The sequence below is a fragment of the Peromyscus maniculatus genome, chromosome 8 (genome assembly GCF_049852395.1).
Source record: "Peromyscus maniculatus bairdii isolate BWxNUB_F1_BW_parent chromosome 8, HU_Pman_BW_mat_3.1, whole genome shotgun sequence".
Taxonomy (NCBI): domain Eukaryota; kingdom Metazoa; phylum Chordata; class Mammalia; order Rodentia; family Cricetidae; genus Peromyscus; species Peromyscus maniculatus.
The window spans coordinates 103,578,422-103,592,083 of record NC_134859.1 but is presented as its reverse complement, the minus strand read 5'-3'; the positions used below and the strand labels follow the sequence as shown (position 1 = coordinate 103,592,083).

At 52.7% G+C, this 13,662-nt stretch overlaps 1 protein-coding gene across 3 annotated transcripts in view; it reads right to left on the bottom strand.

Annotated features, from left to right (window-relative positions):
* Positions 1-2,165: 2,165 nt before the first annotated feature.
* Positions 2,166-13,662, bottom strand: part of Sap30bp (SAP30 binding protein) — a 33,578-nt gene continuing 22,081 nt past the window's right edge. For all 3 annotated transcript variants that reach the window (XM_006993640.4, XM_015987134.3, XM_042283120.2), the window contains 7 exons: positions 10,195-10,283; positions 7,103-7,194; positions 6,056-6,116; positions 5,648-5,699; positions 4,903-4,961; positions 3,692-3,776; positions 2,166-3,454 (listed from right to left, as the gene is read on the bottom strand). In XM_006993640.4, coding sequence (XP_006993702.1) covers positions 3,273-3,454; positions 3,692-3,776; positions 4,903-4,961; positions 5,648-5,699; positions 6,056-6,116; positions 7,103-7,194; positions 10,195-10,283 — 620 coding nt within the window. In that variant the 3' untranslated portion in view covers positions 2,166-3,272. The remainder of the gene's footprint in view (positions 3,455-3,691; positions 3,777-4,902; positions 4,962-5,647; positions 5,700-6,055; positions 6,117-7,102; positions 7,195-10,194; positions 10,284-13,662) is intronic.

Here is a 13,662-nt window from a genome sequence, read left to right as displayed (position 1 = left end):
AAGCCAGCCAGGGCTGTATAGTGAGACCCTGTCTCAAAAAAAAAAAAAGTGATTAGTTAAGAGGTGTTGTTCTTACAGCACCCTGGTTCGATTCCCAGCACCCACATGGTGATTCACAACCATTCATAATTCCAGTTCCGGGGGATCAGATGCTCTCTCCTGACCTCGGCCACCAGGCACACATGCTGTACACATAATTGCAGGTAAAACACTCATACACATAAGATAAAAATGTAACAGAAGGCATTTTTTGTTGTTGTTGTTGTTTGAGACAGGGTTTCTCTGTGTAGCTCTGGCTGTCCTGGATCTTGCTCTGTAGACCAGGCTGGCCTCGAACTCACAGAGTTCTGCCTGCCTCTGCCTCCCGAGTGCTGGGATTAAAGGCCTGTGCCACCACCGTCCGGCCAGAAGGCATCTTATGATGATGCCAAACTCTGATCTTCACACAGGCACAGGTATGTATCAACCCTGCAAATGTGCATGCACATGCATCACGTGCCCACACACACACCACATGATAAGAGGAAAACACATATTTACAGAACTCTATGTCAATATGGCCAGTTCACTAGAGGGGATCCCCAGCATGACTTCATTTGTTTGTGAAGACTTAGAGCTACCTCTGCTGAGACATACACCTCCACCCTCTCCAGCATGGTCTGCCCTCCACTCCCTGGTGATTTCTGCTATGAATGTACACATCTAGTTGTCTGCTTCTCGGAGCAGAGTACCTTCCTCATCCACCAATGTAGGAGGGCCAGGGCCACAAACTGACTGATTGGACCAGTAGATTGACTCTTTGGTTTTCCTGGTAGCCTCCCTCCATCACTGAATTTGGAATCGGATGAGCTGCTATTTCCTTTTCTTTTCTTTGTCTCTTGGCAAAACATGCCAAGTTTTGAAAAGCAAAACCACAAATTCTGCTGTTCCTCAGAGGAAATGTTATCAAAGATAATCCCCATGGGGACCAACTCCAACACTTGTCTGTCGGAGATACACAGCAGCTTCCCTCTGGTTCTCCACTTCAAACTGACTAAGCAGCCAGCCCCGCTGCACACTGGCCTTTAAGGGGTGTCTGCCGCCCTGGCTTAGCCCACCTTGCGGGTTGGTCTGATTGTCTTTCTCCATGTGTGAGGACTAGTGCTTTAGGACATCAGGGAGTTGACTCTGTCCACCACGTGGGTCCTGGAGACTGAACTCAGGTCACCAGGCTGGGTGACAAGCACCTTTATCAGCTGAACTATAGCCTTTATTCATTTACTTATTTGCTTTTTCAAGACAGGGTTTCTCTGTGTAGCCCTGGCTGTCCTGAAACTCTGCTCTATAGACCAGGTTGACCTCCAACTCAAGATTCCCCTGCCACTGCCTCCCCAGTGCTGGGATTAAATGTATGTACCACCTGGCCATACTTTTTAAAAACATCACTCTAGGGGCCCGGAGAGAGGACTCATTAGTTAAGAGCACTGTGGCTGCTCTTGCAGAGGACTGGGGTTCAATTCTCAGCACCTACATGGCAGCTCACAATCATCTGTAACTCTTCCAGCCTCCGTGGGAACCAGGCACCCTCGTGGTGCAGAATTACATGTAGGCAAAAGACCCATGCATATAATAAAATAAAGCAAATAACTACAGATTTCCATTTACTCGAGTTTATAACCCACCGCAGCAGTCCTTCCTTCCTTCCTAAGGGGCTGTGAGGAGCCTGAGCTGGTGAAGCCTTTGCTTTGCAAACTGCTTTAAACTGGAGGAAAAGCAGCAGAGTAGAAATGGCAGCAGCCAGGCTGGGGAGTTGGCCACATCCCCATCCAGGACTATTTTTTAGCCAGGCTCTCATGTAGCCGAGGCTAGCCTTGCACTCCTGCCTCTGCATCCCAAGTGCTGGGATTATGGTTTGTGCCACCACACTGGTTTGTATATGTGGTACACACAGGAAACTGGACCTGGGCCCTCCTGCACTGAGCTGCATTCCCAGACTCTATCACATGCTCCTTGCAGTGTCCTTTCCCTGCAGCTTCTGGAGATGCTTACCTCAGACCTGGGTGTCCTGAGCCAATGAGGGCCCCACCTGCCAGAGGCTGCAGGGCAGGCCTTTCCAGAGGTGCCTTTGGAAGGGCTGGCAGCAGGTACCACCCGTCCCCCACAGAGTGCCGTCAAAGAGAGAAGGGAAGAGTGTGACTCAGTTTTTATTTTAGGGATCTCACAGGCAGTTTGTCAGTCCTTGGATCACAAAACAAACACCAGCCACAAACTCAGAAGCACCTTTCTCAGCCTCTGGTGGTCCCACGGAAGCAATGAGACCCTTTACAGGCTGGCTTCCTCCTCTGACACCCAGCCTTTCCGCTGAGTGGGAAGGAGAGCTGCCAGGGGCGTGAAAGGCAGGCTTTCCCCTCTAGCACCTTGGGCTGGTGAACCTGTCTGGGCCCTAAGAGTGGCCACTGGTGCTACCCAGGGGCTGCTGCTGGGCAGAGATAACGACAGAGGAAGGGTGGGGTGGCAGAAACCTTCCCAAGAGCAGGGCTTTCACATGAACAATGAGCTGCTGCCCTGGCCAGAGCAGGAGGTGATTCATCTCCCCCACTGCGTGGATCCTGCTGGCCACATTCACTGGGCACTGAGGGACTGGGGTGGCCTTGGCCAGGCGCCCACACCTTGCTCCTGCCCTGGGCAGGTTGGGAATCACACCCTAGCCCTCTGTTAACTGGCCTGATTTCAAAAGCCTGGGCGTGTATCAGAAGCAATGTGGGGAGTGCTTAACTGCACCCAAGAGAGCAGAGGCCTCTGCTATTGCCTGAGAACTGTTGAGATCTGGTTTCCGGGTCAGGAAAGTAGACACCAGGAAGGGCCATGTGTCTGACCCCTCCCTGAGCTCCCACCTGCCCATACCACCGGGCATACATTGGGAATGATCACGGCAGCTCCCATAGCTTCTGCCATGCCATTGTTCATCCTGAGCAGAACTCCTGACCGAGACGAGGGGCACTTGAGCTCCACGTTTGCCCGAGCACAGCAGGGAGAGGCCAGCGCATCTGACATGCCAGGACCTGAGACTGCAGTACTTTTAATTGGGTGAGATCAAGAGGCGTATGGACAGACTCTGTCCAATGCACCCACTGCCTCTGCTGCAATGTCCTTCTGGCTGGAATGTCACTTAGAGGTTCCTTTTGGAAGGCACATGGGGAGCCCATCTTAGTCCTGGAACCGAGTGGCACCTCCCAGTGGGCAGCAGTCACCGGGCTGCACGGTCCTGTCAAGTCCTGGGGGCTGTCCTCTGGTCACTGCTTGGCTTTCTTCACAATGGTGCCCACAGCAGAAATGACAGTGGTCTTGGAGCCACTGGCACTGGTGGTGACCGTGACCACGGCTGGCAGCGTGGCTGTAGTCGTGAGGATGGTGGGCTGTGCTATTGTGGTCACCGGGATGGCAGAGTCCCACTTGCTCTTCCTCTTTTGGGCATCTAGGGTAACACAAGAGAGAAGTCTAGATGAAAACCAACCAGAGCCGGACCCCAAAGGCAGGCCAGAAGCTGAGGACAGAAGGAACCCAAAGGGGAGCCAGCAATCTAGAGCCTACCCCAGGACCCAAGACTTGCTATGCCCACACTTAGCAGAACACCGCAAGGCGGAGTCTGGGCACAGACACCCCCCCCCAAGCCCAGGAGCCCGCCCGCCTGCTGCCCTGAGGCGGCCTCTACCTGCAGCGGCTGCGCTGGCCGTGGTAGTGGTGGTGGCCGCGGCGTTGGTCGTTGTGCCTTTCTTGGTGCCCGTTACAAACTCAATCTGCAGGGAGAGAGGACAGTGAGAATGTGCAGAGCTGTGCCACCTGTCTGCTCCCAGGGGACAGGAGTTTGGCACTTACACAAAAGAGGCCCTGAAAACCATCATGGCTGGGAGCACCTGGGGGAGGAGGTGCCTGAGACAGCCTGAAGGGCTTTTCACCTCTTCCAAGATAAGATCCCTCCCAGCATCACAGGTTATTGCACATGCCCAGCACCACTGCCCACCGTCCCCCCAAACCCCTCCTCCTCACACCCAGGAGGAGGTGGTGCCTTCCGCACAGGGGAAGGACAGCTGTGGTCCCCAGGTGCTGCAGATACCTCCCTGCACTAAGCCTGGGGTTCGGAGGGGGAGGAAAGAGAAAGAAGGGAGAGTCACTCAACGGTTAGGAAGGAGAAACGTAGTTTATCCCCTGGCGCTAGCTCCTACATTCCTGGTCTGCCGACAAAGGCCTCAGTGAGGGCCATCAGCACACCAGGCTTTGCAGTCCCTCAGCCTGGAGGCAAAGGGAGCATCTTGTGGGCCACAGAAGCTGAGATACTGAGTCACAGGGCAGCAGGAGCTGGTGTCTTGATGAACAGCTATCTGCCTCGGGCTCTGGTTCTACGGTACAGCACGGAGGACTCTATTTTGATCTTGGAGTTAATCTGATGCTCCTGCAGGACCCAGATCACACTGCTACAAAGTGGTGCTTGTTGTCCAAAATGACGGCTTGTGTGACTCTCAGACAGGAGACCCACAGGGAAGCACACAAGCTGGGGGCTGAGGTCAGCTCTGTAGGCCAAGAATGGACAAATGGAGCTGGCCTTGGCCCACTCTCTCAGAAGGAATACCATCTTCAAATCAGGCCAAGGAGGCACCAATGACCATAAGAAACAAAGCTGCCAGGGCTCTGCAGAGGGGACGTCTAAGGGCAGAATCAGGGACACCAAGCCTTTTTCTATAAGCCAAGCCAGATGTTGGGGCACAGCAGTCTGCTGATGGAGGAGAGCACGGTCAATGCTGCTCAAAGCCTCACTAGGCAGTGAAGGGTATGGGTGGGAGGAAGCCTAGGACTCCTGACTTAGACTCAGCCAGCAGGACCTGCACACTCCACACCTGCCTCCGCCCAGCCGCTGTCATTACTCACTTTGGTTCGCTCCTTTTTGGCCTTTTCCAATTTGTCCATTTCAATCTTCTGGGCCTTGGCTGTGGAGAGAAGACACAGGCTATTATGAATGAAGTGCTAGGCCTTGGTCAGAATGGAACGTGGGCCTTGACCAGGGTCTGGGGGCTGCAGACCTGCTGGGAATGGTCAGCTGATCCTGAGAGAAGGCTCTTCCCACTCATTAAGAAACACTAGATACAGAATTTTATTGTAAATAAAAATATTGGTAACTAACTCAAGGCAAAACTTGTAAGGGACGCACAGACACGTGCACTAATGAGCCAGGACCTGTGAATAGGCTCTGACTTGTGAATGGTGACTTACAGGCTCAGTTCTCTGTGCTGTGCTCACTGGCCTCAGAACACACTTCCTCTGCCCAGGGCATTCTGGCTCCCACACACATCTCCAAAGCTCAGCTCTAACAGTTTCCTAACAGGGCCGCCCCAGTCCTTTGGCCAGGTCAGGTAACTGCTTGCCAAAGACTCCCGGCCCTACCACTACTCTGCTCGCGCTGACTCAGTGGCATCAGTGTGGGGTAACTGATCCAACCACCTGTCATCGCTATGTTCAAGTCTTGTCAGCAAGGGCAGTCAGTCTGTCCAAGGCCAAGTCGGCAGCAGTCCTGTGGACAGGGCCTGGGCATAGACCCTGAAATAGGGGACACCTAGGTCACTAACTGGATGGACAGATGGAAGGGTGTGTGGATGAGTAGATAAACAGAAGTTACCTAACGCCTCATAGTAGGAGTCTTCAGACCAGCCATGGGGGTCAAACATATCCTGAAAAGAGAAGGTCAAGCGAAGTCAGAGACCATCAGAGAGCACGTGCCCAGAAATGGATCCCCCTAGGCTGGGGCCCCAGCCCTTTCCAAAGCACCGGGCTTCAGCTGTCACCCTGATCACCAGTTGGATAACCAGGAAGCTCTTAAGGACCCAGGGAAGGAGCACTTGCTCAGCTGGCGGCAGTGGCAGCAGCCCCACCGCTGGCTTCTAACTGGTTGGGACCCAGAGACCCAGCCCGGCACTGGCATCTGTCAGACTGCCATCAGGACCGCTCCACGGACCTCTCCGTGGCTCCCAGTCCCAGCCAGTCCAGCAAGCTCTATCACTCTCCAGCCCATGTGTGCAGGACACACCTTTGGATAGTTGGTGCCCAGCTCATCAATGGCACAGAATTGGATCAGCTTCTCGTAGATGCTGAAAAGGGAACAGAACAATCAGTGAGCAGTGTCTGTATTGGCCCCACATCCCTGTACAGAACCAGAACCATCAGCTCCTGGGACTATGACAAAGAGATGAAACCGTTAAACCCAGCTCACTTCCTCCAGTGCAGCCTCCTGATGGAAGCCTGTCTTCCTGACCTTTCTGGCTCTGCACTCTCCTCAGATGGCTGTGGCTGGGGGCCAGGATGAGGGGCCAAGACAACACTGGCATGTTACGTCTAATGTAGCTGTTTCTGGCCTTCAGTTAGCATGGCTGAGTTGGGGCTTCTACACTCAGATCCACACAATGGCTAGCATAGGTCCCCATTGTCACGCACCATAGTCTTCCTCGGGGTTTTGACTAGTTTGAGTATTTGAAAGAATAAGACCCAGACATAGGCACAGTAGGGCAACCTTTATTCACAGCACTCAAATCCCAGCACGTGGGAGGCAGAGGCAGGTAGATTCTGTGAGTTCGAGGCCAGCCTGGTCTACATAGTGAGACCCTATCTCAAAGACTCTCAAACAAGAGACCCAGACCCAGACATAGCTTTGTTCCTAAGACCCTTTACCAAGAGGCAAACCCCAGTGTTTTGAGTTGGAAGGGCCTCTAGTGATTGTCTTGTTGAATGTCCTCCTTTAGGACCAGATTGGTGACCAGAACTCAACCAGGCCTCTTTTTTTTTTTTTTTTAATTTAGGAAAATTTTTTCATTCATTTTACACACCAATCAAAGATCTCTGCACCCTCCCCCCCAAGCCAGGCCTCTTAGCCATCACTGCAGAGTAAGTAGCTCACACCTTGAACCTATATTCAATCTGTAAACCTCTTACGTGTCTAGCAGGCATCTAGTCTAAGTGGAAGTCCGGGTGAAGCCACTTTGGGCTCAGATGGGATCAAAGCTGGACCTCTCCTGACAGCTTCCCAAGGTGTCCTTGGTCCTCGTCTCACACTGTCACCTACAGGCTCGGAGGAGCTCACCTGGGGTTCCGGAACTCCTTCTTCCTCTGGATGATATAGTTCATATCCATTCCCTCCTTTATCTTTCGCTCGTAAAGCTTCTGGATCTTGTCCTGTGAAGGCGAGAGGGTGAGCATGGCATGAGCCTGCCCCCCCCAATCCAGTCTGTGCCCCTGGACCACATGAAACCCAATGCCAATTGTCTCAGCTGACGCCCAGTCTCTGACCAGTTTTGCACAGGCAAGTCAAGCCCGCACCAGTCACTTGCCATTGCCGATTTCTCCTGACCCATCCTCTGATGTCAGTACAGGGTGGGAGAAAGACCGAGTCAGAAGCTACCCGGAAGCCAAGAACCAACCCCACAAGGGGATATCAGCTCCCAACAACCCCAGCCCACCAAGGAGGGCGTAAAGTCTGGAGTCAATGAGTGGGGCTAGAGAGATGGTTAACCAGTTAAGAGCACTGGCCGTTATTCCAGAGGACCCAGGTTCAATTCCCAGCATCTACATGGTAGCTCACACCTGTCTGTACTCCAGTTCCATAGGATCTGACACTCAAACAGACATACATGCAGGCAAAACACCAATGCACATAAAATAGAAATAAATATATTAAGAAAAAAAAAGAGTTGATGAGCAAGGGTGAACCCTGGATCTAAGCATCAACACGTGAGGTCTTTGAGATCTGAAAATGTGCCGCCACTTCAGAGGGAGGGAGGCAGACTTTTTTGGAGTTGGTCTCAAACTGTCTAGATGCCTTTTTAAATTTTATTTTTGGTGGTGCTTAGGATGGAACCAGGGCCTCATGCAGGCCAGGCACAGGCTCTACTGTAGAGCTGTACCTTACAGTGTTCTCTGTAAGGTGGCCAAGAGAGCCGGCTCTCACCAGTTAACCGAGGCTCACAATCAAGGGTCAAGAGCTAATCTCTCAAACTCCTCCATGGCTGCCCCGTCTAGGAAAACAGCAGTGCCAGCATCCAAGGTGGTGACACAGGCCTAGAGACGAAGCCTGTGACGGGGCTGTGCTGCTGGCTGGTTTTTGTCAACTCCACACAAACCTACACATGCCTGGAAGAGGGAATCTTAATTGAGAAAATGATTCCGTAAGACTGGCATGTTAGGCAAGTCCATTCTTTTTGTTTTTGTTTTTATTTCTGAGACAGGATTTCTCTGTGTAGCCCTAGCTGTCCTGGAAATTGCTCTGTAGACCAGGCTGGCTTTGAACTCAGAGATCCATCTGCTTCTGTCTCCTGAGTGCTGGATTAAAGGTGTGTGCCACCACCGCCTGGCTTATAGTTTTTTAAATCACAGCAATAGAAATCCTTAAAACTGCCGGGCAGTGGTGGCGCACGCCTTTAATCCCAGCACTCGGGAGGCAGAGCCAGGCGGATCTCTGTGAGCACGAGGTCAGCCTGGGCTACCAAGTGAGTTCCAGGAAAGGCGCAAAGCTACACAGAGAAACCCTGTCAAAAAGAAAAGAAAAGAAAAGAGAAGAGAAGAGAAGAGAAGAGAAGAGAAGAGAAAAGAAAGAAAGAAAGAAAGAAAGAAAATCCTTAAAACTGATGGCATCAGTGTTGCCTAGTGCCAGTGAGGAGGCCCCAGAGACTCAACTCAGGGCAGAGCTTCCTCTGAGAAGAGTGGTCTGAGCTGGGAACATGAGCAGGGGTTCAGTTCAAGGGCTAAGTGCCGGGCAGCGACACATCCAGACTCTCAGAAAGAAAAGATTTGGGGAGCACTTTCCCTGCCAGAGCTGGGAGAGGCTAGAAGCCCTAAGCAGCTCCCCTGAGCCTTTATTAGAAGAGGTGACACCACCACCCCCCCCCCCCCCCCCGTCAGAAGACCCAATCTGATTTCCTTTCTGCCGACAGGCACGAAGAAGCCTGAGGTTTGGAAGGCACCTCACTAGCGGGGAGCGAGAAGCTGGCCGTGAGAAGCCCTCTCCTTGGGGTTACGTCAAGGGCACTGCAGGAGGCCTTACACAGGAGGTTCGGCAGCTCGAGGTGAACCCCAGCTTACAGCTGCCTTGTTTGGGGTCCAGGTCCATCACAGGTTCTGCTGTTCGTTTAAATACTGTGGTCCCTACCCCCAGGAGGATCAAAAAAGAATATTCTGAACTTAAGAGCTCTGAGTGGCTGGTTGCATCTGCTTGGCAGGCCTTTAGAATTGTCCTTACAGGCTTCAACTTGTTTGGCATGGAGGGTGACGCCATCCTGGGGGGTGATGGGGAGGGAGGCAGACAACTTAGCCAAGGGAGGAGACTTCTGGGAAAGGAAGAGAATCTGTACTGTGCCCTAGTCCTGACTCTGGCCCTCTCCTGGACTGCTGCATTCCTCAGCCCTAGGACCTATTAGTCATCCATCCGTTCGGGTGGGGCCATGCACTTGATGGACAGCTGGGGGCACTCAGAAGAAGTGGGATCAAAGGCAGGACAGGGGGAAAGGTCCACAATTATGGAGCCCTGGGCACCTGCCCTATTAATTGAAAGATCCCACTCAGAGGGGACTTAACAGAGGGACAAGGAGAAACAGGCACATGGGTGAAGTCTCAGCTGTACTGGGCCCTGTTTCCCACAGTCAACTGCATACACGAGCGACTTCGTTCCTTAGGCATTTAAAACCTTGGGTCAGGAGCTGGGCAGTGGTGGATCTCAGTGAGTTCAAGGTCAGCCTAGTCTGCAAAACCAGTTCCAGGACAGCCAGGACTGTTAAAACCCTTGGGTCAGGTCTGCAGGCAGAAGCTGCTGAATTAGGAACACAGACAGAAACTATGCGTTTAAACGCTGCACCTTACACTTCTGGAACTGATTTTACATTCTGATGGGTCCTCAGTTTCTTGTCAAATTTCCCTGAGAAGTCCCCTGGCTCAGTGAGGCTGTAGACGTAGAACCTCAGTGAGAACAGACCAGGGACCCAAGAGGGCAGCACATGACAGATGTGGCAGTGGCTGCCAATGCCTGAGATCTGGCTTACAGGAAGTATCGAAGACTGCAGGCTTCTGCCCATCGGGCAGTTTGACTTGGTCCTTCTCCCCAGCATGACCTCTGAAGGTCATGGCCCAACCAGACAGTGTAACCCAGGCCATCTCATCCATGTGGGCAGCTCGACCCTCGCTTACTTGTAAGTGATTTGAACATCTGCCAGGCGGTTCTGGTGGGATCTTGATTTCATCAGGTGACATGTTTCGGACCCTTTCAGAAAAGGAGGCTGTTGAGGAAACAGAGGGAATTCTGGGGTTGGGAGGAAAGGCCAGGGGTGATAAATAAAGGCACAAGCACAAAATGACTCCAGAGAGGGAAACATGCTGTAAAGACAGTGAGCAGGCTGTCAGGGGCATCCAGGAATATTACCTGAGTTGAGATCAAATGGTCAGAAGCCTGCCATGTGTCAACCTGGGAGAAGGGAAGTTGAGGTAGAGGGGACAGGTGTAAATAACACATGCTACAAAGCTCCGTGACTAACTTTTAAGGAAAGAGCATGTCCTGTAAAGTGCTGCGGGAGGGAGAAGGGAGGAGCCACAATCCAGCCTACGTGCCAATTTCTACAGTGTAATTCTGCCTGGTGGAAGACACTGAACCCAGGGCTGGAAGAGACACAAGTCAGCCTAAGTACAAGCCAGGTCCAGCCTCCACAGGCCTCTAGGAGTCACAGCTGCTTGGCACTATCCTTCTGGTCTGGAGCTCTCCTGCCTAGGCTAGGAGAAACTGTGTTTAGGGTTCCCGATGTTTTGGGTCCCAAGCAGCTTGTGCATAAAAAGACCTGAACAAAAGGCCTGATTCTGACAGGAAGACTCACAACTCCCAAGGGCAATTCCCTCCGAGAATGGCCACTGCCCACCCAAGCCTGCCTCCTCTCTCCTCACTCCCTTCCCTGTAGCCTTTGGCCGTCCAGGACCTCAGTGCCCTGCTCGGGAGCACACAGACAATGGGCTGTTTGTTGTAGGGTTCTGCTGTGTTCTTCAATAACCACTCATGGAAAGGCCACACAATGAACAAACAGCCTAGGGCGGGGCAGGAGGAGGGGCCACCAAAGCCACCACCAGCAGCAGCCAGTGGAATGCTTGCTGCGGACCTACTGTGTGCCAGGCCTTTCCCTAAGCCCTTTCTTGGAACAGCTCTCTAGGGCTGACACATGCCTGGGTGGAAGGGGCTAGAGCGGCATAGACCTCCTGGTCTCTTGTCCCAAGGCTGGATTTATTATTTTTTAAAGATTTTACTTTTTAATAATTACATATATGTCTGTTATGTCTGTGTGTGGGTTCCTTGCATATGGGAGTGCGAGTGCCCTCAGAGACTAGAGAGGGCGTCAGATCCCCTGGAGGTGGAGTATGGAGGCTGTGTGCTCCTGAACACGGGGGGTGCTGGGACTCAAATTCAGGCCCTATCTGAGCAGAATGGGTTAGCTGCTGAGCCTCCTCTCTAGCCGTGATTTTAAAACAATCCCAGATCTCAAGGGCTTACAAAAAGAGGGGTGTGTGTGTGTGTGTGTGTGTGTCACTCATTCAGGGCCCGGACTAGCCCCACTTCCTGGGCTGCAGCGACTCTCCTGCCTCAGCTTTTTGATCAGCAGGGGCTGCAGGCATGCACCACTGCAGCCAGCGGAGGTTAATGTTTTCTTCTTGGCTGATAAGGTGCTTTGATCTCTGCTCAGTGTGCCATCTGTGACGAATGCAGTGCTGAGTAAGTCGGGGGACAATGCCTCAGAGATCCCAAACCCTGAGGACTTTGCTAGTTCCGGCTCGTGCACACTACAAACACACTGAGGCCAGGGTCAGGCCCAGGCAGTCTCAGAACACAAGTGCGCTGCTGGCTTTCAGCACCGCCATGGGCTGTAACTAGACACACCCTAAGCACAGGCTGCGTGCGCCCCACAGATCAAAGGTCCCGTGTGGGCCTGAGATGCAGTGGCTGCAGAGAACAGTCTCTGAAGGGACTACCCACTTGTCAGTGCGCTGCACTCCTCTACCAGCCCCACTGGCCCTCAGCCGGGCACCACCCAGCTCTGGCAGGTGTTCCAAAGCTGAATCTTGATTTCTTCTTTCTTCCCAGCCCCGGGATAAGAGGAAGTTCTAGGTCCGAGCTCAAACTACAGGGGCTAGCTGAGAGTGGAAGCAGCTGGAAAGAGCTGGTCGTGGCATTTTGTGAGCATTAGTAACAAAAGCAAGAAGGTCTTGGCAGGCGCTGGGGCTGGAGAGGGTATATGTGCATGTGACAGAGACAAAGAGTGCCCTTTGGCATTTGCCAGGAAAGCTTTTTAGAAAAACAGGGTGTGACTCTGTTACCGTAGCAACCCTCCACCCACTGAGGCATAATCGGTAGACAGTAGAACAAGAGAAGGAACCCCTTCAGAGTAGGGGTAGAAACAGGGCTATTCTTGGGAAGTCAATGACAAGACAGTGGCATATTCTGGACAACAAAGTAAAAGTTTACTTCGCAGGCTTTCAAGAGAGACTCCAGTGACTCTCTTCTAAGTACTGGGACAAATCCAACACAGGAGACAGCTGCCCTGTGTGTAGCCAGAGGCCCAACCACTGTCTCGGGAGTCTGCTAAGCAGTGTCCAGACACCTGAGGGCAGTGCCTCTGCCCGTAGCTGCTGCTCGGCTGTGCCGGGGTGGCCTGTAGGGCGGCTGCACTTACTATTTGAGAAGCTTGCTGTCAGCATGAGTCATGCCCTGCAAATGCCTTTGTCAAAAAACATGGGCAGTATCCATGGCCACCAGGTAGGATCTGAGCAGAGCAGCTAGCCCCAGGGACTCTGCATACAGCAGGGAGGAAGCAGGGTCAGCAAGCCCAAAGGGGCTGAGGATGCTTGCAGGATACTGGATGGGCGGTAAACAGGAGGTTCCTGAGTGACTTGGAGCTCGCCCCCAAGCTGCATCAGCACTGTTCCAGGCCAGGCCAGCAGCTGTCAGGAGCTGCAGTGCCGGAGAGGCCCGAGAGTTGGCTTCTTGGCTCTTTGTTCTTTTAGGTGGGACAGGCTACACATCTGACACCCAGGGCTCAGTTAAAAGGAGCTGAGCTCAGACAGAGGGGGCAGCAAACATGGCATGATGATCAGAAGCCACTCTGCTGAAGAGGAACTGACTCACCACCTACTCCTCGAAGAGAAAAGAGCACTGCATCTATGCAGAGGAAAGATGTACCGTGTCCCCCACAAGAGAGTGAATGAACAAACTATGTCTGATACAGTGAGAGGTTCCTTAGCCCAAACAGACAAGTGAAAAGGAACGGCTATGCTCAGCAGCATGGATGAAATCTCTAAAGCACAGTGTCAAAACAAAGCCAGACAGAAGACCACAATCTGTACCACACACTCAACTTGTGGTGCTTCTGCTCCCCAAAGGGACACTTGCCTTGTTATTTCAGTGGGGGAGGTAGCAAGAACGCTTGTGCTGCCCAGTGGGCAGAGAGCATTCTACTGCTAAGCACCCTATCATGCACAAGATGGCCCTCGTGACAGAATGGTCCGGTCTAAGGGTCAATGGGCCCTAATTTATATGAAGTTGTCAAAATAGGGCAGAACTCCCATCAAGACCACTTCTTACTTGAGACTTACCTCCCCCTGCACAGGGGAGTTAACACCAGG